The 26609-nt window shown below is 44.9% G+C and overlaps 1 protein-coding gene across 16 annotated transcripts in view; it reads left to right on the top strand.

Annotated features, from left to right (window-relative positions):
* fbrsl1 (fibrosin-like 1) overlaps window positions 1–25571 on the top strand; it is a 279449-nt gene extending 253878 nt beyond the window's left edge. For 3 of the 16 annotated variants that reach the window (XM_069524192.1, XM_069524193.1, XM_069524194.1), the window contains 13 exons: window positions 9297–9768; window positions 10623–10882; window positions 12390–12640; window positions 16021–16071; window positions 16281–16376; window positions 18004–18075; window positions 18306–18335; window positions 18643–18714; window positions 19488–19620; window positions 20228–20311; window positions 21529–21612; window positions 22405–22669; window positions 23084–25571. In XM_069524192.1, coding sequence (XP_069380293.1) covers window positions 9297–9768; window positions 10623–10882; window positions 12390–12640; window positions 16021–16071; window positions 16281–16376; window positions 18004–18075; window positions 18306–18335; window positions 18643–18714; window positions 19488–19620; window positions 20228–20311; window positions 21529–21612; window positions 22405–22669; window positions 23084–24371 — 3158 coding nt within the window. In that variant the 3' untranslated portion in view covers window positions 24372–25571. Of the gene's footprint in view, window positions 1–9296; window positions 9769–10622; window positions 10883–12075; window positions 12237–12389; window positions 12641–16020; window positions 16072–16280; window positions 16377–18003; window positions 18076–18305; window positions 18336–18642; window positions 18715–19487; window positions 19621–20227; window positions 20312–21528; window positions 21613–22404; window positions 22670–23083 lie in introns of all 16 variants that reach the window. The other 13 variants (XM_069524202.1, XM_069524204.1, XM_020093934.2 and 10 more) reach the window with 12 other exon arrangements.
* Window positions 25572–26609: the final 1038 nt, after the last annotated feature.

Genomic DNA, 26609 nt, shown 5'->3' on the forward strand with positions numbered 1-26609 from the left:
AGGGAGGATGAGCCATCTGGGTCTTGATGCTTTATGGTGCTTAAAACACGCTCTCAAGTGTGACACTCCCAGCACTTACTTTTTAGCAGCACACCATAATCTAAGCACTGGCTGCTAAAGGGAGAGAGGAGGCTTTCAGGAGAATTTACAGGGTTTGATGTGGTTATGGAGCCTTCACTTCGACATGGATTCATGAAACAGCCAGACACACTTGGCGATTTGATTTTGATTTCTCTAACTCTTCCGGTGTTGTTTTTGTCATCTGCAGTCTGAAATATGTCGAGCAGAAAGAAATGGGTGTTTGTTTTGTTTTGTTTCTCTTTTTTGTTTTGCTTTTGTGCCAGACCGCCTTGCTTGACACTTTTCTGGGGCCTTGTGTTGTGTTGTTGTTTTCTTGTTTTCTTTTTCCCGGTGTAGTCTGTTTCATCTCACAAGCAATTTGGCTCGTTTCGGAGTCCAATTTCGTTTCACCACGCTCTCCCCTCTCCTCACAGACATACTCACATTCACACATTTCCCCAAACTGACACGGCGCCTTCACACTCCAAACAAATCAATCCTTCACTTGCCACACTTGGAACGCCATAGCGAAATGCTGAAAATGTTGCAGGCTGTTTTTATGTTCCTTGTCCACTAAGGCCTGAGGTGTGTGTGTGTGTGTGTGTGTGTGTGTGTGTGTGTGTGTGTGTGTGTGTGTGTGTGTGTGTGTGTGTGTGTGTGTGTGTGTGTGTGTGTGTGTGTGTGTGTGTGTGTGTGTGTGTGTGGCTACGGCTTAGAGGAGTAGACAGTGGTGGGTTTGGCAGCAGCCCCCCCACCCCACAGGTCAAGATCCAGGCCTTGTCTCCATTAGTTTACCTGACACAACTCCCTGCCCTCTGCTCTCTCTCCCCTTATTAACTAACCTCTCTCTCTCAATTTCTCCCCCAGTCTGGGCCACTTTATCCCCCCTTTTGCTGTCATGTCCTCTCTCTAATCACGAATGATGAATGGCGTGCAAGGAAGGACACTGAATGTTTGCAAACCTGATGTACCCCCCAATTGTCACTGTTTTTTGCAGCGGTGGGAGAGAAAATGGTGGTGAGGAGTGATTCTGAGGAGGCTATTGTGTCTGTTTGTCTAACTAAGCTCTTTGTGAGAGCTATTTCAAACATCTTCACCTGGGTCCTTTAAGTGTGTCATCAGCCTTGACATGTAATTCATCGCACTACTCCCCAAAAAAACCTCAGACTAGATCAAGATTTTTTAAAAGGCCCCTTTAAGGTATCACAAGCTCCAACTGCTGTGCAAAAAAGGCTTGTAGCTCATAAAAACTTAACTCTTTTGGCATGTAGCCATTAGCAGGGGGAAATGGCAGCTCTAGTCTAGTCTTCGACAGCTGCTGGGTCTCCATCTGTAAGCCTAATTACCCAGCAGCACCCCAGGAGCAGCTCAGCAGCAGGATCCTCCTATAGAAGAGGCATTGATTACATCAGTGGCTCTATACTGGACAGTGCGTTTCCCCGGGGGCCTACAGATATGTGAAACCTTAACCTCAAGCACTTCAATGCACACTGGGGTGCTATCTATCTTTAGACAAATAGTCCACCAAGATCTTGCTCTTGCACATCCACCCTCTTACATCCTCTGTAGATCTTGTAAAGATGCTCTGAGATCCGATTATCGACTATATATAAAAACTATATCGACTACATAAATTGGAAAATAACAACGGGTTAAGCTATATTACTAATCAGTATGCATTTTTCCTTAATATTGATACAATTATAAATGAATTAATCTATTTGATCACGAATATAACTAGAATGTCACTGAGTACAGCTCATACCTTTCCTGAAGCAGCCACATTAAATCAATCATGCTGCCCCAAATGTCGCTCATAGGTATCAGTCCTATAAATATGATTTTTAACATCAAGATCCATGAATTATTCTCTGGAAAATCAGTGAATATCACCCAAAACACCATCTTAAAAAGTAAAAGAAATTGATTTTAAAAAATTCCCGGATCCACCTCTTTGTCTGAATTCACATTTAAATGTAATGATTTCTGTCTTGGCCTGTGTCCCATCCCTCCACCAAGTTTCTTGGAAATCAGTTCAGTAGTTTTTGTGCAACCCTGCCAAACAGAACAACAAACGGATAAGGGTGAAAACATAACCTACTTGGAGGAGGTAATTAACACTGATTTGTTAATCAGTCAATCATTTAAGTCTTTTATCAAACAAAAATAGCAAACATACGTTGGCTTCTCAAATTGGGGAATCATCATTTTTCAAAGATTATTCCCTGTAAAATTGGTGAAAATGTCTAAAACCACCTCATAATGTTAAAGAGAATTATGTAAAAATTCCCCATCGTCCAGATCTACGCCAAAATGTAATGGTCCATGTCCCAACCTCAGTCCATTGAGTCGTTTTGGTGTAATCCTGCTGACAAAAAACAAAATGGACAGGGGGTGAAAACATTTCTCCATGGAGGTTAAATTCATTAAAGTCATTTTGCAAGTACAAAGGTCAAACATCCACTGGTAGTCGCTTCTCTAATTAAATAAATCAGTTTTTTATATCAGTCTACATTGAATATTTAGGCTGTGCAACTGAAATTGCAATTTGAGGTCATTGTCATCTTTGTTGAACCAAACATTAAACAAAACAGTTTTTTGGCTGCAGTTTGGATAGTTGGGAACTAAGAAGGCTTGAGTGTTTTTTCTGCAGCTGTTTACTAATGCTGTGGTTACAAATGGGTTGGTAACAGTGATTGTTTTGGGTTTATTATTTGCTCAGCGATGTGCAGTAAAATTCCTGTGGCGTGCTGTAATGTACAGTGTTAGACATGGTACACTGACAGGCTCTTGAATGACAAGAGAAGTAGCCCAGCGCTTTGATCAGCATAGCGAGGATCAGCAGCTCTGGCCTGTACCAACAGGACGCTTCCACATGTAAACATGACAAGAAGAAGAAATGTGGTTGATTGATGATGCAGCTCTTAGGAAACTTGTTGATGAATAGACATTTAGCTGTTGCCCCTTATTGAATACCACCAGTTGGAAAAGCTAGCTGCCTTAGCATTCTTGGCATCATCATCATCAGCAGCTATTATCTGACATTATTAATATGGCTGCTATATTTGCATGAAGCAGGTCAAGCAACATCTCAGTTTACCCCGTACTCATACACATGCCAACAAACCCCTGTATCTGCAAAACACTTGAGGAAATATGATACGTCTGTGAAGATGTTTGTCCTCCCCCTTTCATGGCACTAAAATGCAATGGCTGCATATGTCAAAACAGAGAATGAAGTATGGTGAACGGTTAGGAGCTGTCAGCTTCCAATTGTTGCTTTGCTTTAAGAGTGGGGGGTGAAAATGGAGATGGAGGAGGAGGAAAAGAAAAACATGCAGGCTCTTTCAGCCCACTGTCATGCCACTTAGGATTTGTTGAGAGATTTTCACCCAGCCATTTCCCTTCCATTCAGGAGTAATCAGTACGCCACTGAAAGATAATATTATATCCACTTAGAGACATGTGGGCTTCATGCATGTTCATACATGAAATGAAGCTGGAAAGCAGTGCCTCTGTTTACATTGCTTAGCTCTCTCCCCCTCCATCTCTGCTTGGACTTGAGGCTTCCTGGCAAAAGCTCCCTGCCTTTGTGTCTTTTATATCTCATTCTTTCTCAATCTCTCTTTCGGTCCTGCCTCCCTTCCTTCCATTCTCTGTGGATTCTCAGCCAGCTGGTGGGCTAAAAGAGGATGGTTTCCTGTGGGGCACCAAAGTGATACTGTTCGGGCATTATGCGAGCTTAAGTAAAGCTGACTCGCTGCTCAAGAACTACAGCCCACACTGAGCTCCACAGCAGCCGTGGGGAGACTTTGAAAAGGCCTTAAAGATATGGGAGACACAGGGAGGCTGCTACTGTCCACTCACCACTGTGCTGTGATGTGGGAAGCAGGAGTTAAGTCCTTTATTAGAAGTGGCAGGCGTTGTCTCCAGTCACCTCAATAATTGCAGCAACACGTCCACTGCCGTAATCAATTGAGACAGCTGCCACTGCGGCGTTCAAGTCCATAAGGCGGGCGTGTCATGCTAATTAATGAAATGATAAGGCTAGTGCTTGCAGTAATGCACAAATAACTCCTGAAGGCTCCCCTGCCTTTCAGCACAAAATTCATCCCTAAAGTTCAAACTCCCCCTCCCTTTCTCTCTGCCTCTTGGCTGTCTGTCCACAGTGGCCTCAGGGTAAGAGGGGTTGCCAGGGTCAGTGACAGTGAAAGGGGTCAAATTCCAGGCTGGCAGGGTGGGCCGTGTCAGAGGAACCATTAGACTTGATCTTTTCTGTTGAAAGTTCCAAAATGTACCCCGCTTTTTTTTTAGGACGGCCCAGTGGCACTGACCTTAGACGACCCGGTTGTGTTCATAAGAATCTGAGACTGATGGCTGTCCCAGAGCACATGAGCGCTGCTTGAAGCAGCTCCACAGGACGATGGGCCCCAATAGAGATTTAGGGAAGAACAGAGATGTGTGAGGCCGCATTCATTCTACTACATTTTTGTTTTCAGACTAAAACAATTTCTATCACATCTCAGTCCATTCTAACACCTGAAAGCTCTATTACTCTGGAGTCGTGTGGACTTCAGGCATATACGTAGAAGAGTTGATATATTTTTAAAAGAAAATGTAGTATGGGTGTGGTGGCCTCTTGCTTCTCTGCAGCACATTATAGCCAACATTTGGACGATCGACATGTAGACCCCTGTCCTTTCTGACTTGAATATGTGTCCCCCAACATTCACCTCCCGTCAGTATCAAATGTGTGGTGAACAGCATATGTGTCCTGCACCATATGGCTGGAGTTTGAATTGGGGCCTGATATGCACAGGAAAAACTGACTCATCCCACTGTTGAGCTGCCAGCTCTCTGAAATGAACATTAGGTTCTCGATTTATGCCTGAGCTCTGACTGTAAACGTGTTACAGCTTAACACCGCTCCCCACTGCTCTGCTCCCATCCACTCCTTTTGTCCGCTGCAGTGAAGACACAGAAAGAAATAATTGAAACGTGCCAGCTGTCCCCACTCCTTTGCTGTCTCGGCCAGCTTTCTACTCGTCCACTTCCCCATTAACACTGATTGATTTGCAAAAATGTCGCCTTGGCTCCCCTCGTTACCAGTTTGAAGATGCTCGAGGCAGATTAAATCATGTGAGGAAAAGCAAGCATTCGCAAATTTCGACTATGTTTTATTATCTCAGTGATTCAACACTGCTCAGCCGTTTGTTTTCCGCACGTTCAAAATCGCTTTGTTGAAATAACCCCAACTTCTTTTTTTCATGACTGAATACCTCACGGCAATGAAGTGTTGATTGGCAAGACTGCGGTTTCCTGCCTTCTGCTAGTATCTGTTATAGCCATCTTCCGCAGTCACTCACTCGTGAGCTAAGCCTTGGCTCTGTGCAGATTGCTTGTCTAGAGAGGTACAAAAACCAAATCATTGTGAGCTCAACCGTCAAGAGCAGCAGAATATTCTGTCAACCAGAGCCAGCAGGAGACGGATCAAGGCAGCGTGCATTCTCACATACCTTCTGCATCCTCCCAACGTCTTTCAGCAGATATGCCACTTTATTTACATATCTATTTATCCATGTCCTTATTTTATCAGTGCCTTGACTGTTTATGTTTTGGCAAAGCTATGAAGGGAGTGAACCACAGTGTTTGCCTTGTAAATGAGATCATCCAGTGGCCTTAAGCGTCTCATACCACCCAACCTCCCCCCCCCGCCCTTGTCACAGAGAGAATTTGCATACCCTCGTATCTAATCTGAAAAAGCTTTTTGCATACAAGTTCTCTTTCTCTGGCAGTTGTATATACTGGCATCACTCTTGGCATCGGGCAAGTAATTTATGTCGCACGCTGGTTTGCATGCACAGCGTTTGTTCACATTTGGGTTTAGTTGAAGGCCAGATGAGAATATTCTCTCGAGCTCTCATCTCATTCATGTGGTTGTTGGGACTATTTGCAGGTAGCCGGGTGTGTGTTTAAAATTAATTGGTTAAAGAAAAACAGAATTAACTTGAATTCTTTTTAAAGGCTTTAGTTTTGCACCTCAAAGCTCATAAAAGTAAAATTGTACAGTGCAGCTTCTGTATGTGATACAGCATGAGTCATCAGACCATGCTTTAGAACAATATCCTGGTCGCAGCAAGAAGCCATTTTACCCTTTGCTTCAGTCCCCTGGGTGATGACAATTAGCCCATCATAGTCCAGCTCAGGGCCAAGCCATTCCAGACTGGGTCCAAGCCATTCCAAGCTGGGCCATCTGGCTGCATAAGGGCCACAGAGGACCAGATCTGTGCCAGCTTTCCAGATGTTCCGCAGAGACAAACAGGGTCACAAGTGAAGGATATCAGAGGCAGGAACAGCTGTGTAGTGACACTCTGTTCACCCCAGATTCCCCAGCTGGACACATCAGTCATCACCAGTCAATCCCAGTGGCCTGTTGTTCGTCTGCCACCTCAGTCCCCGTGCCCCTCCTCTCTTCACTTCTCCAATCCCCCACCCTGTATCGCTGTAAACCCAGGCACGTGTGCGCGGGGCAAGGCCCAATTCCCCTGAGTAAGCAGGGCCACAGGAACAACTATAAAAAGATCAATAGTGGGATGAGATGTCATCTGGTGAGCAGACCTGCCAACACCCCCCCAGGGAACGTCCCTGTCCCCCTGGTGCACTAACCCAGCTAACGGGGAGAGTTTGGGTGTGGGGAGGAGGGGCTCCCCCCCACCACCGGGCTGCCCTCCAACCTGCTTGACTCACTCACACCATCTGCTCAGGTTTGTGGGGCAAGGCTTCAGGACAGCACATTTTTTTTGTACAGACACTATGGCATTTGTTTCACATGACTGCCTGTGGCTTCCCTACTGTTCTCCTCGGTGTGTGATTGCAGGCAAAGTGCGCTAAGGAAGAGAAGAACAAAACAACGCCAAATTTGTCAGTTTGTTGAAATGCCTGTAACTCAATCAGACGGTTGTGTGTGGTTTTGCGGCAGAGGGACGGTGTTTGTTGAAAAACAGCAGTGACTTTTCGCTACATATAGCCATTAGGTGACATGTGTCAGAGAGGCATTCCTGTCAACTTGTTATCGCTGTCTGTTTGTTTGCTCTCAAAATGGCTGCTGCAGCATCAATTGCGGAAGTGAGCAGGTACAATAAAGAGTATTTTCATCAGTTTTTCACTTCTCTTGACTGGCTGCATCCTGCTAAAGAAAGTGTAGTTTAAGGAGCTATCACACAATAACAACTCTATATACATACTAGCATGTTGCCATTACCATGAAGCAAAGACATAATTGAAGTTAAATACTATTTGCTTTCTTCAGCAATCTGATTACGCTGGAGTAAGCAAAAACTCATTTTATTAGATGTTTCTTTTTTTTTTTACTTTGCCATCACTATAATGACGACTATATTTGTGTGTTTGTGAATGTGTAGTGTTTTCCAGAACGACAACTGAGTGTCCATCTCCTGGTCTATTCGTGTGTGTGTGTGTGTGTGTGTGTGTGTGTGTATGTGATTTTAATGAGGGATGGGGTTGGTGTGAGCTGATACCTCCCTGCCTCCATTAGAGCCCATTAGAATCATCATTAAGATAACCCACCGCACATTGTGGCCCTGGCTTCCCAGCATTAGTATTAGAAGTCCCTCTCTATCTTCTAGTGGTCGTAGCGAGACTTCATTCCATAATACTCGCCTCACATTGTGTCTGGGAGAACAGGTTGCCACGGCAACATCACCCAGCGGCGACATTTCGACTGTGGATATTTGCTTCTTCGCCTCTGTTTGCCTGTCTGTGCCCGTCTCTCCGTCTTTGCCGTCATTCTTCCTTCGCTTGCAGGGGAAGAGCCTGACAGTTTAATCCAAATACCAGGCCCCTATAAATCTGGAGGTCTATATACACCCAGACCCCAGAATTCATTTGAAAATCGTGACACCTTAGCCAGGCCCAGTTCTCCCATAAAACACAGGGAGCAAGTGAGAGGGAGCTCAACAAATAAAAAAATAAAAGCTCTGCCCTGCCTTTTTATTGGTCTTTTTATGGGTGTTAGGATCCTTGAAAGATTAAGCAGGCTGTTAATAGGGACTGGATATTCCATTAGTAGGCTGCATATCGAGTTCTCCCCGGCCTGTCAGCGGCTCCCAGCACTTCTCAGTTTTTGTTACCGTTGAGAGTGCCCATGGAGCTTTTTTAATTGCGGCGCATGTAAGCCTTGTGACTGAAGTACTGCTGCATCTTAGCTGTAGATTAAAGCCGCCTGAAGAGACTCATCTGCACCAGCCTGTCTTCTCTCTTCCTGTCTCGATCTGTCTCCATTCGTGTGTGAACATTTTCTTTCTCTGATTTTTTTGTGTGATGCCTCTGTGCTTAAAACGAATTCCACCACCAGCAGCTTTGATTGCTTCAGAAGCTGTAGCACAGTTTTCTCTATTGTAGTTGTAGCAATGCCATCTCCTCAGACTCAATCTCTTTGTGGCTCATTTTGTTTTTCTTTTAACTCCAGTGGAAGTGGAAGATCATCGAACATCTTTTCTTTTTCATTAAGAATCATAAGTGCTTTGAGATTCTTTATATGTGAAAGGTGTCGAGATGCTGCATTTTCTGCCACTTTCATTTTCTTGCCACAACAGCTTATAATTGCAGTCATTAAATTGTATCAGTGCGAGTATGAAAAGTCATTGTTCAGTGGAATGCTGATCATAAAAGCTTCTTGTCTTTTGAAAAGTCCCCTGATGAATGGTGAAGACAAAGTGGCCAAGTTCAGAGTGCTTTGCTGCGGTTCCCTAAATCCCCTGAAAGATCAGGAAGGGGGGATAGAAATGCACAGTGGCAGAGAGGCCAAGATAAGAGGCCATGATCTCTCTTCACAGCAGAATTGAAACATAATTATTTCATGCCAGATTGTGTGCTCAGCAAAGCCCTGAATAGGGGCCGACATTTAACTTTAATTAGCTGTGATTTATTCATACTGACTGGATCGCGAGAAGAAATTGGATCATCTGATTATAGTCAAGCATGAAAATGACCTGATTAAACACTTAATGGAACCTAGGGAGACGGAAGCAGGAGGAACCTTGGGCAAAAGATGTGGAGACAACATTATAAAGAAGGAAAGGGAGCCATGTTTTACTTGATCATGTACTGACATTAGAACCAGTTTTTTGACTCAAACCAGGAAATTACTTGACATTTGAGATGGTCCAACTGTTTCAGATTTTCTTCTTACATTGTCTTGTTTCTTCTCTCCTCAGGTGTGCCACCGAATGAGATTCCCGAGTCCAAGACTTGTAGCTCAGCCAAAGTATCCGGGCTCCAGCGCAGCCAGGAGCAAAGCAACAGTGAGGTGCCCTTCGCGCCTCCTGTGCCCAGCCCCACCCCGGCGTCCGCGCCCACGGGCTCCCCGGCCCCCGCTGCAGCAGCGGCCCCTCCAGAACCTCCCAGGTCGCGCCTCCCCACACCACCTCCACTCAGCGTCAAGAAGGAGCAGCCTTTGCCCCCTGTCCCTACCCCTCCCCTGTTGAAGGCGCCGCCCCATCCCCAACCCCACCCTCCCCACCCTCACCTGCACCCTCACCCTCACCCGCACCCGCACCCTCACCCTCACCCGCACCCTCACCCGCACCAGGAGCCACGTGTTCTTCTGCCCCCGCAGCACCATACACGGCCAGTAATCAGCCACCAGCTGCATCACCCGCTACAGTACAGCAGCCTCCACGACATCAGGTACGTTGTCACAGGGGCATGTCTGGGTACAAGACAAAAGGCATTTGTGCTTGATTAGAAATATCTACTCACTTCATTTCTGAGTATCCTTTTGTGATAACTGTAACTCACTGATGTAAGGTTAGTGGTGTATCCAGCAACATTTCAACCTCAGTCGGCCAGTGGAGGTATGTCTGTGTAAGACCGCCAGACACCTCAGAGCCACTGACTAACAATAAAGAGGCAGATATTCAGTATCCAGGGAGCCGTCTTCACTATCATCAGGGAGCTGTGTTTCCCCTATGTACCAGATCAGAGTGTTACATTGTCACCACAAACACTTAAACGCCTCCCTGCCTGTCTGGTGGAGACAGCAATCGACTGCAGCAATTTCCAAATTTATATAAAATAATCCGATGGGAATAGATACTGTAGAGTTTATATTCTACACAATATTGACTGTTTTCAAGCAGATATTGATTTTCCGCTTCACAAACTTGCAATAAGCAGCTGTCAGATTCACTGTATTTCACTGAGCAACACTTCACTAGATACAACACATTCAGCCTCTTCCTGTTTCATTTTTTTCCCTCAGATTCTGCCCTCACTTGTTTTTCTTTAGTTTAGTGTAAGAAGCTTTATTGTAAAATAATTATCATGTTGTCAAAGTGTCAAACATCAATAAAGCTGGACTGATACTGAGCTAGCAACAAAGCAAGTGAGCACATGTATACAACACATGGAAGCTGCAGTTCGAAGTACTTTGATCAAATCTATCAAACTACTGCATTCTTGCTGAATCAAGTATGTATTCATTAGCAGAATAAATTATCATCTCTTTAACAGAGAACTGTATTTTTGTGTGTGTCTTTCAGCCACAGGAGCAGTCCAGTGGGTCTTCCCAAACAACACTTGCCCCCATCCCCTCACCACCACCTCAGTGGACTCCCGTCCTCAGCCCCTGCCTTGCCTCTGTCCATAGCCAATCTCTCTACCTCGCATTATTCCTCTCTACGGAGCCCGGCCCATCGCCATCCGGCCATGTTTGCAACCCCAGCCACACTGCCTCCACCACCGACCTTACCGACCAACAGTTTAGTGGTGCCCGGGCACCCCGCCGGCACCCCCTACCCAGGTAAAGCCGTGCACCTTGCATGGTGGATGGTAGCTAGCCAGTGCAGAAACAGACTGCTTTGGCAAGTGGTAGCTTTAAAATAACCAACACTGGATTTCAATGATGGTTATATATTTAATTGAAATATTTATATCACATTTGGACAAAATAATGAAATTCTGCAGTGGTAGTATTTAATGTACTCATTCCTGGCATTTCTTTATCAGCAGGTCTGAGAATAAAACCACAGTTTACATGCTACAGTAACTAACTGTAAAGCTAGTCTTTAACATGATAATATGGTGTTATATGGTGTTTAACTGTTTATTTATCATTTGCTGATCTGGTAAGTGCTCCTTTATTAAAATTACTGCTCTTCTATACTCCACACAGTACAATATATCAGTATATAAATAGACACTTTTATATTTTTTAATGAACTGATTTACTTTATTTTTAATAACACTTATTCCTAAATATTGCAGTCAGAGTGTCTAGATATTGACTAGTAAATGATCATTTTGCATCCATTTCAAAACTAAGGTGTATGGAACCGGATATGCTAAAGCAAGGATATTCCAGGATATTCCTTTTATTTTCGTGACCCTTTTAGTGCAGCAACTACAGATACCAAGACAAATAAATGATTTGACGAATTTCCAAAGAGCCTCACAAGCAAATCGCCCTTTGACTGCCATAACATCCCCAAGCTGGTCCAGGGGCTAGAAGGGCAACATAAAATAGAGAGAATTTAAAAAAGAGAATGTAAATAAATCCAATTTAAATAGTCACATGCTCTCAGTAGTACAAATTAGAGGGCTAAGATGCATCACAGGAAAAAAAAGGTCAGCTAACAAGTGGACATTCGTCACAGCTGGAGACATTTAGGGCATACAGAAATCAGCTTTTCACAGTGTTGAAAAAATGTCACGTGTTAAAACTTTGTGCAATCAGTCAGTAATCTGATGCAGTCTCAACAACCATTTATAATTTATCTTGCCAATAATATGTGATTATATGCAATTTGATAATATGCTCAACTAGTTCATCAAAACCAGTGATTTCATCCAGCAGTAGAAGGAAACACATGTCTCCAGCGATGATGAGTGTAGTAAAATGTATTATATATGCCAGTTGTGCATTGACTTTCTAATAGAGGGCAAGAGTGTGTGTGTTTTCTGCTGGGATGACTCTTGGTTCTCTCTTGTCTTTAGATACCAGCCTGTTGATATCATTCAACCAACCAATCATGTATTGCCAGCCTCATTCGGGGATTCTGATTGGCACATTGTCACAGGCAACTCTCTTACCACCACCAATGAGTCCCCACGTAGAAAACCCTCACAGCATGAGCTGGAGAAACAGAGAATGCCAGGTGACTATTTTCTTTCTCTTCTACCCTTGTTGTGAAGACTGACTGGGCGCCCGTGCCTTTTTTTTTTTTCTTGTGTCCTCCCCTTCCCTCTCCCACCCCCTTTTTTTTCTTTTGGTTTTTTTTTTTGGTTTTCCTCGCTCTCCTTTCTTGCAGAGCATGACCTCCTGAGGCAGGAGCTGAACAACCGCTTCCTGGTTCAGAGTTCAGAGCGGGGCCGGGGGCCGCCCGCCTCGCCGCTGGCCCCCGTGTCGCTCCTGAGGGCCGAGTTTCACCAACACCAGCACATGCACCAGCACCAACACACCCACCAGCACACCTTCACGCCCTTCCCCGCCAGTCTGCCCCCGGCCGCCATCCTCACCCCGCCCACCGCACCCCCCATGGTGCGATCCCAAGCCAGAAATGTGAGGATAAGTAAAAAACAAGAAAGCTCCCGTAACTTACCACCCACCTGCCCACTTGTCAGCCCTTCAAATCTCCTCTTCAATCAATTCCTCCCTTTTTTTTGCTTTACCCCAAATTCACCAACTATGTCCGTAGCTGTAGGAACCCCTCCCTTCAAGAATGTAACACTGATTCAGTTTGAATTTTGCTTTTTGATTTCTACATATTGTCCTGCTGCCTGAGAGTCTGAAAGAATCACATCTTTTCCACTGGGACGACTGAGACGAAGACAAGCACTGGGCATATACGACCCACCTTCGGTCACCTCCCATTACACACACACATACTAACACACACACACACACACACACACCCACTAGTTCCAGAGACATGCTAGTTGCTGCTCAGGTCTGCAAATTCTCCATCCACAGAGGATTTGCATATGAAACTGTACATCCACAATATGCTTTATTTTCCACAGAGGATCTTGTCTGACTCATGGCAAATGTGCCAAACCAGCAAACGTTACCAAATTTCTTGAAATTATTCCTCTTCTTAACTTTGACACAGATTTTGCTGCTCAGTGTTTGCTGAGGATCAAAAAAGGGGAATTGCCTGAAGGCAGGCTTCTCAATTGTTTGCAGATGGATGTGTTTTAAATGGTTCTGACTGTTTTCATTTGCCCGTTAACAAAGGCAGCCTCAAACAGATGTGTGTGTGCATTTCTGTAGACTTGTATATTCGTGTATGTGTGTATGTGTGTGCACAGCAACCATACTTGCCAATGACAAATTCAAAGCCAGTCAAATAACTTCGTGGTAGATGAGTGGGGGATGACATCACTGCAGAACTGTTTTGATAATGTTTCTAATTGCTTCCGTGCCTTGACTGCCATTAAGTCGGGGGGGGGGGGGGGTCAAACACTGGCAGCTTTCAGATTAGTCCAGAAGAAAAAAGGTTATAACTATTCATCCATCATTATTTTAAATGCACAGCAATCTCTGACAGTCGATTCAGACGGGGGCCCCATTTGTAGCTTTTTGGCATTAGTCTAATAGATCTAATCCATCATGTCACGACCTCCAATCGAGAGCCTGTGTTCCCATTAAGGCCCCTGCTCCCAAGATTATCCCCATCCTGTACATCTGAAATCAAAGCTCTGGTATTTATGGCACAGTCTCAGATAAGTATAGAGACCGTTTAGAGCGGTCCTTTAGCCGACACACATGTCGTTATCTGGTCCGCCGTCGGTTCCTGACATTGTCAGATTTGTACACATATCACAGTCCTTCTCTTTGAAGATGAAAGACGATTTGCCCTCATCTAGCTAATGCTGGCATTATGTAGCCCATCATGTACGTAACCCCCACTCTCTCTTATGTTGTTGTGGTGATGTAATCGGATTTTGCTCTTATTTATGTCCTCTGCTCTTTTTTGTTCCTTTTAATTGAAACTGTGTTATTACTTAACTTGTGCCTTCTCCCCTCCCTTCAACTCCTCCATCACTATGCTGTTTTTCTTCTCCTCTGTGCTTAGCTCAGAGATGCAAGAGTAATGATGATGTTGTGGTTGACTTACTGTTTTGTCATGAAAAGGCAAACCACATAAGGCCTCTCTCTCTGTCTCTCTCTCTCTCTCTTTTATTTTCCCCTGCTCTCTAGATGCCCCATGTCATTTCAACTCTATAACAGCCCTTGGCTAATGGCTGTAATTAATGAAATTATGAGACCTCTATATTTGTTTATTATTTAACGCCCTCAAGCAGCTGGCTTGCCAAATGGCAGCACTGAGTGTCTTTGCTACCCCGCCCCCTTGCCCCTGCCTTGTCTTTGGACCAGGAATATTCTTAATTGTTATAAGATGAAATATTAAGCTTTAATTAGCCAAAGCTGTTTACCATAAAACCGTGACAGGCACCATAAATTATAAGGGCAAGAGTTTTATATATTTTTTTTTTTTTCCAGTTACAAGGCCATAAAGCAGCCAAAATCCCTCTCCCAGTGTCGGACATTAAACAGGCCGTGCCTTCAGAAATGCAGAGGAGCTGTTTAATGAGCTCGGAAGCTGGATCGCCACTTCCTCTCAATAGGCTGTCTGGCTTTGATTTGGGCCCATTATCGCCCACAAACAGCGCCGTCAACACCATCGCTGCCACCGCTGCCATTCTGTATGCAGATTTGAATGGCCCAGGTTCACTGAGGGGGCCCCTGACCCAAAACCTAGCTTCCCCACCAGCAGCTTTAGCCAGCCCTCCACCGCCTCCCCCTTCAACCACCCGTGTCGCAGCACACGCTCAACACAGAAACTCTGATTCATACCCACTCATTTTCTTGTTTTATGTAAACCCAAAAAAACGTCTGCGCCTGCCAAGAGAGCTTTGTGAAAACACTCGCAAAAAGTACCTGCAAATGGTTTGCGAATTTGGGGAGTAGGAATAAGTTACTGTCACTTGTAATTAGCCTGTTTTAAAATAGAGAGCCAGTGAACAGACTTACAAGGCTCCTATTCATACACGAAGAAACATTCTCCGTTGTGCCTCTCCCTCCTCTGCTTCTCAGCTTACTGACTAGATTCCCATATGATCATAACCCTTTTTTTCATCAAAAGACACAGCTTTTTATCAAATTCTAATTAAGATTATTCTGGTAGGCATAAGGCCTGCCACAGGATCGGTTTCTTCACATCAGTTCAGTGTTTCAAGGTTATATCAGTTTCATGCTGATCTGTCCTGAATTAGCCTCTAACCACTGCAAATGACATCTAGTTGATTCAGTTTCAGTCATAAAAGACGGACTAGTCACACAAGAGGTTCCATATATTATTTCCATGATTTTATGCTCAGAGAATTGGCCTGTTTTCCTGACTAAATCGCTTTAGAAGTCTGGTTTTCTAACACCCAATTCAAGCTGTATGTCTCCATACTCCCCTCCCAGTTATACTATGGGTGATTTTTTTGTTTAAAAAAAACCCGTTGCAGTCAAAGGCAATTAGATTCACATTTCTACAAATTTTCCAGTGAATAGAAACAACTGGTATGGTTTTAAAATGGTCTGATTCCCAAAGCTTGGCCTCCACGCCCAACCTCTGTATGCTCAATTGGAAAATCATGCAGGCTGCCTTCATTTTGGCAGTCTACTAAAGCGGCTGTATTGTTAGTAATTTAACTGCCTATCTGACCATGCAGTTTAAGTAAACCCATGACCAGTGCGAGCCAGCTGCTTTACTCCAGGGCTTATTACTCTGGATCAAAATCCTGCTTATTACCAGTTACAGATGTTGATCACATGTTATGTTTTCATGATGTAAAAATAATGAGATGGTTTTATTTAAAAAGGCTTTGCATGAAGGAGTTAGGTATGTTATGTTTTGTAATTCTTTTCTCTCTTATCGTCTCTTCCAGTTCGACAAATACACACCCAAACTGGACAATCCATTCATCAGACATTCAAACGTGAGTCTCCTTTGTTATTCAAAATGGGTTTTTTTTATATTTGCATTGGCAAATCAAATATTTGACATATTTGAATGTTGCCGTGACAGCATTTTTTCGTGGCTGTGGTTTTGTGTTTGTGTGCATACGCTTGAGTCCTTGTACGTATCTCTGTATGATTTTGTTTTGTGTCTTTCTGTGTTTCCCATCCTCCCCCCTTTTCTCCCCAGTTCTTCCCCTCCTACCCCCCCACCATGCCAGGCATGCCCCCGCTGCTCCCACACTCAGGACCCTTCAGCTCGCTGCAAGGAGCCTTCCAGCCCAAGGTCAGCCCCACGTCCCCACCCTCAACCCATGATCTACAAACAGATAGTTTAAAGTTGCATGGGCTTGTACACCATTGAAACAACAGCTCACTGATAGCGCACCAAAGGCAAAACCACAATGTTAAGATGCAAGTTGACGTCTTTATGCACTCAAGGATAAGTCAACTTTTGTCAGTGTAAAAAAGCAGTTTAAATGCCCTGCTGTATATAAAGAGTTCCAAGATTTTCCATGGGTCAAAATGGCTTCACACACTCACTGAAGGAAATGAATGAAAGGGATAATGAATAGGCTCTGCACACTCTGAAGTTTTTAAATCAGATGTTTAGTAACAAACAGTGTGTCAGTAGCTCTAAGCCATGTGGTTCTCTGAGCCAACTTCTGTGTCTTATATGTCTTTATATTCTCACCAAACACAGAAGTGACTTTTTTTTTTATGCAGGAATGTAACCAGAAACATGGTGCTCTAGTTTGTGATAAAAAACAGAATGTGCAACATTGCTCTATATGTGTTTACTAAAAAAATCCTTGAAAAATATATATATAAAAGAAATGGCAAGTAAAAAAGGTTATATTTAGGCAGAATGGATATTTACAGTATATTTGATTTGTTGATAAGGGATATACTGTCTTGGATGTGATAAAGCAGAAGAGATTTCTTTGCTGAAGATATCAAACAGAATTCTATTAAATCTTACCTCATCAGATTTAAATCTGTTATGATAATACACTGTCAAACTTGACTGGACCTGAACCGGGTCAGAGCTGTGTGATGACCCGCGCTGGGACATTTGCCATGTCAGGGAGAGCAAAGCAAAATCTGTTCAGGAGAGAAAAGGAGCGACGATGCAGGAGAGGTAGGGACGTGAGGGATGGGAAGGAGAATGATGGTGTAAGTCTGTCTGGCAGATGCCCAGCGGCTGTGACCCGGTGTAAGCCACTAATCAAAGCTGCCCTAAATCCGCTGGCCCTATTCCCAACAGACTTTGTCATGGAGGGGCCCTTTTGTGGCAGGCCCTTCCAGTTGGCTCAAGGAACCATCTTATGTGTCTAAAGACCCTGCTAAGTAATCTTAGAGAGGAGCTTGGGATGTGTGTTTGTTTGTGGGGCTGGTCACCCTGCTGGATCATTCCTGTCCCTGATATAGGGATGGATTAATAAGTCTGATCTAAGCAATTGTGCCCCAGCGACTTAAGGGGGAGGTGTGTTACTCTGACGCGGCTCAGTGCCTGCAGCATCACTGCTGTTTTATCTATGACATCAGCTATATAGTAGCTGTAGCTGAGGATTAGTGAGCTATCATGCAACTGAGGAAGGATATAAGGTTACAGTGATGCTGGCATATCTAGCTGCACGATTGAGTGGTTTTAAAAAAGAGTTACTGCCAGAACATGGACACAAGGTTTAGTCCTTATGTTAATTATTCTTATTTACATGGAAAGAAAATAGTCTTTAGGATGCCAGACCCTTGTTTGAGAGTTATTCTATGAGGTCAATGTACTTTCTTTGAATTATTCTGCATAGAGTAGCTATATAACATGGATCTAAATATTCTATAAATGTTTTAATGACTGTAGACCCCCTTGATCACCATGTTTGTCTTTGTCTCTCTTTCTCTCTCTCTGTCAGGCATCTAATCCAATCGACGTAGCTGCACGTCCTGGAGCAGTACCTCACACACTCCTACACAAGGATCCACGGGTAAGCACGAGGCCGATCGCGTCCCAAACAGGTTCCTGTTGCTCTGTCCCTCCCGTTGAAAGCCACACATGTACAATGTACAATGCAGCATGTGTCTCACAGAGATGTGAATGCATGTCTCTGCGTTATCACCTTTTTGAGACACTTCTCCTCATGCCTAGCTATAAACGCGTTTATCCATGTGTTATTATTTATTGATGATGGTAATGGTCGTCTGTTTATTCACACAGATAACAGATCCATTCAGGACATCTGTTAGGGTAAGTGGTCGCCATGTGTATCTTCTGTTTAACTTGTCATCTCTCTGGCCAGGCCACAAAGTCTCAACACTGCAAATTCTTCATTCACTCAAATTTCTGCAGCGTGATGCAGCTGCGCTTACAGTTAGATTCGAGGTCTCTATTGGGTTAAAGTCAGGGTTAGATTTTCTTAATCCGTTGCCTGGTTGGAAATTCGGATGAGTTCCCACTTTGTAGTTTGGCCAGAAAAATCGTGTTGCCAGAATCCACTTTTAGCTCCCCGTATCAAAGCCAGCAGGCTAACCTCAGTCTCTCTCTAAATTTTTAGAAACCTGGCAAGTGGTGTGCAGTGCATGTCCAGATCGCATGGCAGATCTACCACCACCAGCAGAAAATGAAGGTGCGTGAGATGCATATTGATGTCTTTCAGGAGTCTTGCTGTCATGTAAACCCAGAAACAGTATATTGGTAATGAAATAATGGCCCAAATAACATACTTACAGACAGGTCTGATCATGTCATAGTTGGATCTTTACCTATTTAGCAATATAATCGTGTTACTGGATTCAGAAAGATCATGTCGCTGGGAAAAGTCAGATGACAGAAAAAGGAACAGAATGCTGTTAAAGTTAATTACGACACAAAATCCAAGAAAATTCTGTCTCCTCTTCTTAAGTTTTCCCTAAAGCTCAGTAAACATGTGCATGGCTCACTCCACCTAAGAGAAAGGGGCAGATCATAAACCATCACATTTCAGCCACTGAGTGACAATTGAAGTAATATGTGTTGACAAAAATGCAACATGTGAGCACAGACAAAAAAAAGCTTGTGTGGAAATTCTCCTCTCACTGACCGAGGATAGTGTGGCCTCGCCATGGAGATCCTCTGCTAATGCCACTGGCCCTGTGGTGTCAGCTCTTCTCGGGCTCTGAATGCCCGTTAGCAGGGATTTAGTGTCCCTAATCAGCTTACATATATTTGTTATAACACAGTTGGCCAGAATTGGAGACATGGAGCCATTGTTGATGTATCTGTCTTCCTCTGATCTCTCACCCAGCATAGCTGAGCATAAATCCCTCTCACTCTGTTGTTGGAAATGTTTGGTACTGTTGCCTACCGACCTAATTTCCTTTGTCTGTCCCATCTCCCTTTCTCTTCCTCTCTTGAATATAGCAAATGCAGCTGGATCCTCACAAACTTGACATGAATGGGAAGCTGGACCTGTTCAGTCGACCCCCAGGTCCAGGCGTCTTTCCAGGGCTCCCATACCCCCACGACCTGGCACGACCCCTTTTCTCCTCCACAGGTCAGTGGGGTCTCTCAGCATCCAATCCATCTGACAACGTTTCTGTCTACATGGAGTTGAGCATTTATACAGGGAGAAATCAATGTCGATTTCGCTATAATCGTCCCCCCTTTATAATGTTCACTTAATTATAGCAGCTTTGTAGCAAATGTTTTGCCAGTAAAGTCAGAAATGAATATGGATGACTCTCAGTTAGGTAATTGACTGATTTGCCCCATGTTGGAGGGCAACAGAGAGGCGAACAGCCTTTGACTGGTAATTATGCAGTGATGTGTCAGAGACGCTCCTGTAATTGGTTCTTTCATTAACCATTCATGGAATACGGGTGATGATGGTAACAGCGTTTTGTAAAAGAGGTGAGCTTCTGGCAAGTGACCTCAATAAGCAGCTCTATCTATGGCATCGCTCACTGACATGCAACAGCTGCATTAAAACCAAAATGTGAATTGCTCATTTTGTCCAACATTTGTGATGCTGTTGCAGGAAGTAAAATACCTCTATCACACGGGTCAGAGATAAGATTGTTGTTTTAGATAATAAATTTGGTTCTTCTGTGCCTGAATGCCGGATTGGATCATAACAATATGCTGTTCTCCTCCTCTGATAGGCTCTGGCCACCCAGCTCCCTCCCCCTATGGCCCTGCCCCACATCCCAGTGGCTTCCTGCCTCCTAGCCATTTGGCAGGTAAGTGTAAGTAACCCCACGTTTTAATGTTTTTTGATAAATGTATCCCCCTTTTGCTCTGTCTCTCACTCACTTACTCACTCTGTCTCCCTTGCACTCTTGTTTTAAAACACAATACAAGTCACTGGGGTGTAATGCGAAACCTAGATATTCCCAGTTTTTACCTCAGAAGGTTAATGTGGAATCCAGTTGGCCAGTGTCGTCAGTCTGCTGCTGCAGTAGCTATCATAAACTTGGACACTATGATTCATAACTTAGCCTTAAATAACTCTTATTAAAAAGACAGCGGGCCAAGTGTTCAGCCGAATTCAACCCCCCTCATTTGTTTGGGAAAACTGAACTTAGTGCAGCTGCATAGGTTATACTTTTTTTGACTTTCTATTAGTATGCAAAGTTTGTAATTCATAGCTAATGTTGCTGTATTTATTTATGCATGGAATTATTTGTAGCCATTCATGTATTCACCACCACTCAATCACTGAGACACTGTTTGGATTCAGAGTGGCAAGTTGATTTCATGAAATAAGCCCTTGAGTCAATCCATTTTGTGCCCATGAATGCACGGTGCACAGAGGAGGAAGACTTGGCAAACAACATTTTCCTGTCCGGGGAATTCATGCGCAAGGCGGAGGAGATTTCTCAATTGTTGTGTGTCCTGATACATTAACAAGCCCCACAGATCAAAATCCTTAAACCCTAATCTGCTGATACTGTCTGCATTTCCTGAAGGATTTTTGCTTATTTAGAACAGCACTGCAAATTATTAGTTGATGAATGTTGTTTACTGACTTCTCAGGGTTGATATTTTAGATACTATATCCCTATGGAGGCTAGGCTTTGCACCAGTTGATCCCATCAGACACTGTTTCTCCAGTTAAATCATTACACTCTGTCTAGCCTAATTTTCACAGCTTCTTATTCCCCCTGCCCTACCACAGTCCATTTTCAGATCTGCTCCAACAACTCAAAAAATATTTGCCCCATCAAGCAATGTTGTTGCACTTGCTCCCAGCAGGGTCAGAGACACTGCTCTCTGGTTAGGGCCAGTGAACCCAGCATTGAGACGGCCTGGCAGGATTATCAGGCAGAGAGCTAGGGTGGCAGCGCTAAAAAAAACCACAGCTCGCTTGTAAGAGAAAAGCCGAGTGGAATGGGCTGGTGTTGGGGTGAGCACTGCTAGCCAGCCACCCCCCTTTTGCTAATCCCTGTTTGGCATTTTGCAGATCCTTTCAGTCGCTCCAGTTCCTTTGGCGGCCTCGGCAACCTTTCAAGCAGTGCCTTCGGAGGATTAGGCAACCCCTCGCTTGGTAAGCGCTGGCCCCCTCTCCTCCTCCATCGCTCCCCCCTTCAGTCTGGCCCCTGTGGACAGTGGCATAACAGAGCAGGACAGAGTTAGACCACAGGGAGAGCCCAGGAGGAGAGGAAAGAAAGAATTAAGACACTTAGGTCTAGTTTCTGTGGCAAAGCAGCCCCTAGCCCAGCAAGGCCCAACAAAGCAGCACAACACACCACAGCAGACCTCCTCCCTGCCTCCACTTCATCCACCAGCCATGTCCCCAACAGCCTGGCTTTAATCTGGCTGCACTACTGCCAACAGGCACTCTCAGGTCTGCCGTTTGGTGGCAATTCATCTATTAATTATTTGACAAGCCCCTTCTGCACCACCATGGAGGGCTTTCTCTTTTCCCCATGCATCCGCCTCTCTGTGCCTTTCTCTCCCACTCCTATTTTTGTGTGCCAACTCCTGTTGTGAAAATGGATGTGATTGGAATAGACATGCCGTGGAATGCTAAGGTTTCCCTTTGGCTTTTCACAGCCCTCAACTCCAGAGGGCAAGTGAGTCTCCCCTGTTCATCCGGTGCAAAAAGGGGAAGGGGGAGAAGCCCTTTAGTCCAAAAGCAAATGAGTATTTTGTTTCCACTGGTGGGGGGAGCCATTAACCTCTAACTCTTTCAAACAGCGTCAGTGAGAGAACCTCCAGAGACAAAGACAAAAGCAGCTTTTGTTGTTGAGTCTTTCTCATCTTATGTGTCCTCAAGAAGGTTTTGTGGCCAATTAACTTACAATGGGTCCCACGCCTGTCTCCCCTTTCCCTCCAGGGTCCAACAGTATGTTTGGCACCAAGGAGGGGCCGGGAGGACTGCCCACGTTTGGCAGCCCTCACCACGACACCTGGAACAGACTTCGACGCACCCCGCCTTCGTTCCCCACCCCACCGCAGTGGCCCAAGACCGCAGACACAGAGAGGAGCAACTCAGCCAACAGCCACGAAAGAGAGCGAGAGAGGGAGCGGGAAAGAGAGAGGGAGAGGGAAAGAGAGAAAAGAGACTCGTCCATCGGAAAAGAGGAGAAGGATAAAGACAGGTGAGTTTGCGGTCGTTTCAACTTTCACCTTTTATATAATTTTTTATAGGATTTTAGCTTTCAATTTAGTGAAAAATATTTCTCCAAAGAGCAATTTCACTTCAGTTAGTATTATGCTTCCCCCAAAAAGGAAACTACTCTTCTGGCAATTAGGATCCTTGGGAAACTAAATTAAAATGCATCCAATAGGAAGACACAAATCAAACAGTAAAAATAAGCTCTGAGGGAAGCTATCGGTCAAAAATTAATTGGAAGGATCTCCGTGGATAATTTTGAAGCAACACACAAGAGTCAGAATTAAAGGCAGAAACCATGAGCACAGGAAGATTAGAGCATGGTAACCTACATACAACCCCTCTACATGAAGCCTGTTTTCACAAGCACCAAATTAATTTTCTTATATTGTCATTACAGAGATTCTGTGGATCGTAACCGACACTCCAACCGCTCATCTCCAGCCTCTGCACCAGTCAGCTACCAGATCAGCAGCTTGATTCGCTCAAACAGCCAGAACTCCAGTGACTCAGGTCGGCATCATAGCGGCAGTGTAGACCGGGTTCGTGAGGCGGAGAAGGAGCTGCTGGAGCGCCACAGAGAGTCTGATGTGAAGGTGAAAGAGAGCCGCTCCCCTGGGAAGGAGATGCTGGAGAGGAGAACCTCAGAAGACTCCATCAAACCCTGTCAACGTTCTCCTTCTCCATACTCAAAGGCGATCAATGAGCAGAGCTTAAAGATGGTAGGTGGGCCCCCACCTACACTCAAGGACAGCGAGAAGAAAGAGCCCCCACCTGCAGACCTCCTCCACAAGGTAAAAAATGACATGAAGATTAAGGAGGAGAGGAAGGAGGAGCAGGAGGTCATGGTGGTGAGCTCTGAGCCAGCCCCCCACCCACAAGCCCAAGCTCTTTCTGCTCCCATGGGTCAATCTATGAACCCCCACCACCACCACCCTCCTTTGTCTCAGCAGCAGCCTCTTCCCTCACCGCGTGGCAGTGACATCCCAGCCCCTGGGCTACACGGTGTCCCCATGGCACACTCACTGCCCCTGTCCATGAGTGCCATGCCCCAGATGGGCAGTCTCAACGTGCTAGACCGGGCTCGTATGGCTCCCTTCATGGGTGTGAGCCCTCTGGCAGGTAGAGAGCGCTTGCCCCACCCGGCCTTCCCTTGGGACCCTCTCAGAGAGGCCTACCGTAGCCTGGACCTGCAGCGGCGCATGGACTTCCAGCTCAGGGCAGAGCAAGGACATCGCTTCCCTAGCATGTACGAACAGGAACGGGCCTACCGCGAGAGGGAGGCTCATGACTACTCTCACCACGAGCACCTCATGGAGGTGCGCAGGGAGCACGAGAGGATGAGGCAGCAGGCGGAGGAGCGAGAGCGCCAACACCTGCGGGAGGAGCTGGACAGAGCACGCCTCCATCAGCTGCACCAGTCCCCTATGGAGGGCCATCTTCCCCACATGCCCCCCTTTATGCCCCACCTCAGCGGCATGCCCTACCCTAGACTCAGCCCCTCCACAGGACACAACGGCCCTCTGAACAGAACACCCCCCACTGCCGCACTCAGTGCACCCCCACCCCTTGTGCCAGCCGGCAGTGCCAGGCCAGCCTCACCCAGGAGGACTACCCCCCTCACCACCACACAGGACCCAAGGGACTACTCCCCATCTCGCAACCCCAAAGAGGTAGAGGCTCGGTAGCTCCTTAGAAACGTGCACAAAGTCTTACTAGACGCACTCACAAAACCCCACTCCCCTAATCTGAAATCCTCTAGTGAACAAAATGCACTGCTCTTCACCAGAGGAGAGCAAAACTCCCTAAGGGAAAGGGAATGATTGTAAAGTAAAAGTAAAGGTGTGTAGGGCCGATCAAGCACATGCCATGACTTTACTTTTAATGGACTGGAGGCTCAATAATGTCGGCAGAGAACACAAATATGTGTATGTTTATATCCGACTTAAATATTTGATAATTATTAATATATTAATCCAATATCTTTTTTCAGCTTTGTGCGAAAAGAGAGGTCCTGAAATGAGTTTGTACATTTCCTATCCTTGTTCCATGTATAGATATCATTTCTATGAATTTTATGTATTTTGTGCATAAGTCACACCTTTTACAATATTTATCCCAGTTGATTGTGAGACATATCCATTATGACCCACTGTAAAGACTGGATTATTGGTTTCAACCCTCAGTAATTTAACCTCATGGTACCAGGATATCCTCAATGATGACAATGTACAATGTTACATTACCGATTTGTTTTGTTCATTTGTTTTGCCTTTGAGATATGCAGATAAATATATATTATGAGGTCTTCGTTCAGTCTCTGTAAAGAAAACTGATGTAAATAACTTGTTGATATTCCTTCGCTGCAAAATTACCATGTAAATTTACTAGGCTTTTTAACCATTTCTAGAAAAACAAAATCAAATGAAACATGGGGGAATCATTTCCCCATTGAATATCATGGTAACAGACAAGCCTGGCCAATGGATAGGAAGTACGACAGGAGGGTGTTGCAAGGGGGCCTACAAGGATCATCTGCAATCTATGCAAAGCAGCACACAGCACCCTAATGAAGAGATCACCTGGAGGGAGCGAACTATACTGAGGATACCGAAAGAAACTTGGATTAACACGTGTTTATATTTACCAATGAAATAATGATGAATTATTGAAAGACTTCCAAGTCACAAACTGGACCAGCCCCGGACAGAAAAGAAGGACACTTTTTAGTGGGTGGCAAAAGGACTTTCTCTGTCAACCTTGTGGTGTTGTGCAGTTGTTTTTCTTAGACTGTTGTATACAAAGCAAGTAGAGTTTTAGGCCTGCAAAAAATGAAAATGAACATTCATGGTTTAAAATGTACGGAATAAAGTTTGGACCTAATGTCATACGTTTGCAGCATGTCTTTAATTCTGGTACTCATTGTCAGTGCTGACTCCCAAGTACTGAATTTGTCAGTAAGCCAAACCTACTGAGTGGAATGTTGATGTTGGGTTGATGGGTTTGCCAATAATGCTTGTACCTCAGTTTTCAGAGTATTTGCTCATCTGATATCAAGCTATTACTTTGAAATCATAAAGGCAACAGACTTTGCCAGTGGAGTAGCCTAAGCTATCAGATCATTTGACCATAATCTGTCATACATGGGCTGCAGAGCTCTTCAGAGGGGATCGATGAGACTTGGCCAAGGCAATACAGGGAGGGACTAATAGGACATTGATTTTGTATGAAAGCAGGTTTTGAGTGTTTGTGTTGCAGGTAACCGGTATTGACTGGCAGCCCAGTGGCATATTGACCCGTGGTCTGGACTCATTAAGAGGAGCAATGCTTGGGAGGCAGGCTATCGGATGGTGAGGGGAGGCTCCTCTCCCCTCTCGTACGCCTCCTCTCCTCATGCACAACACTCATCTGCTTGTCTAATGAGGCCGGAAGGTGCTCTGGTGTGGGCCACGGAGGGCGCCTTGAGGAGCCCCATCCTAATATTGACAAGACCACGGCTATGCCTGCCGCCTGTCCAGAGACGGCCAATTCATCTTGATAATGCCCCGACTACTCATCTCGCTGCTGTGTGCTGTGAGACCCACCAATCCTGTCCCGTGGTATCAGGTCATAATAACAGCGTGGATCAAATCGTGGTCAGGTCATTAGGGGATGTTACTGAAAATCAATGGCACGCCTCTGTCTCACACACTCCAGCTGGCCTTTTTTTAAAGGGCTCTTCGAAAAGACTGTTTTCCAGAATGGGGCTGGCGTATTGGGAAGACTTAAATCACTATCACTTTCAATTTAGCCCCCCGGTAATTGAGCCTCGTATTTCTCCAACGGGTAGCATCTGTCAGCGGCCAGCTTCCCTTTATAGCTGTGTGCTTTTAGACCTAATCATCTAGTCAACAAAAGGTACTTAACCCCTGCGGTTACTGCATAGT

Source organism: Paralichthys olivaceus, chromosome 4, assembly GCF_024713975.1.
Source record: "Paralichthys olivaceus isolate ysfri-2021 chromosome 4, ASM2471397v2, whole genome shotgun sequence".
NCBI classification, from domain to species: Eukaryota; Metazoa; Chordata; class Actinopteri; order Pleuronectiformes; family Paralichthyidae; genus Paralichthys; species Paralichthys olivaceus.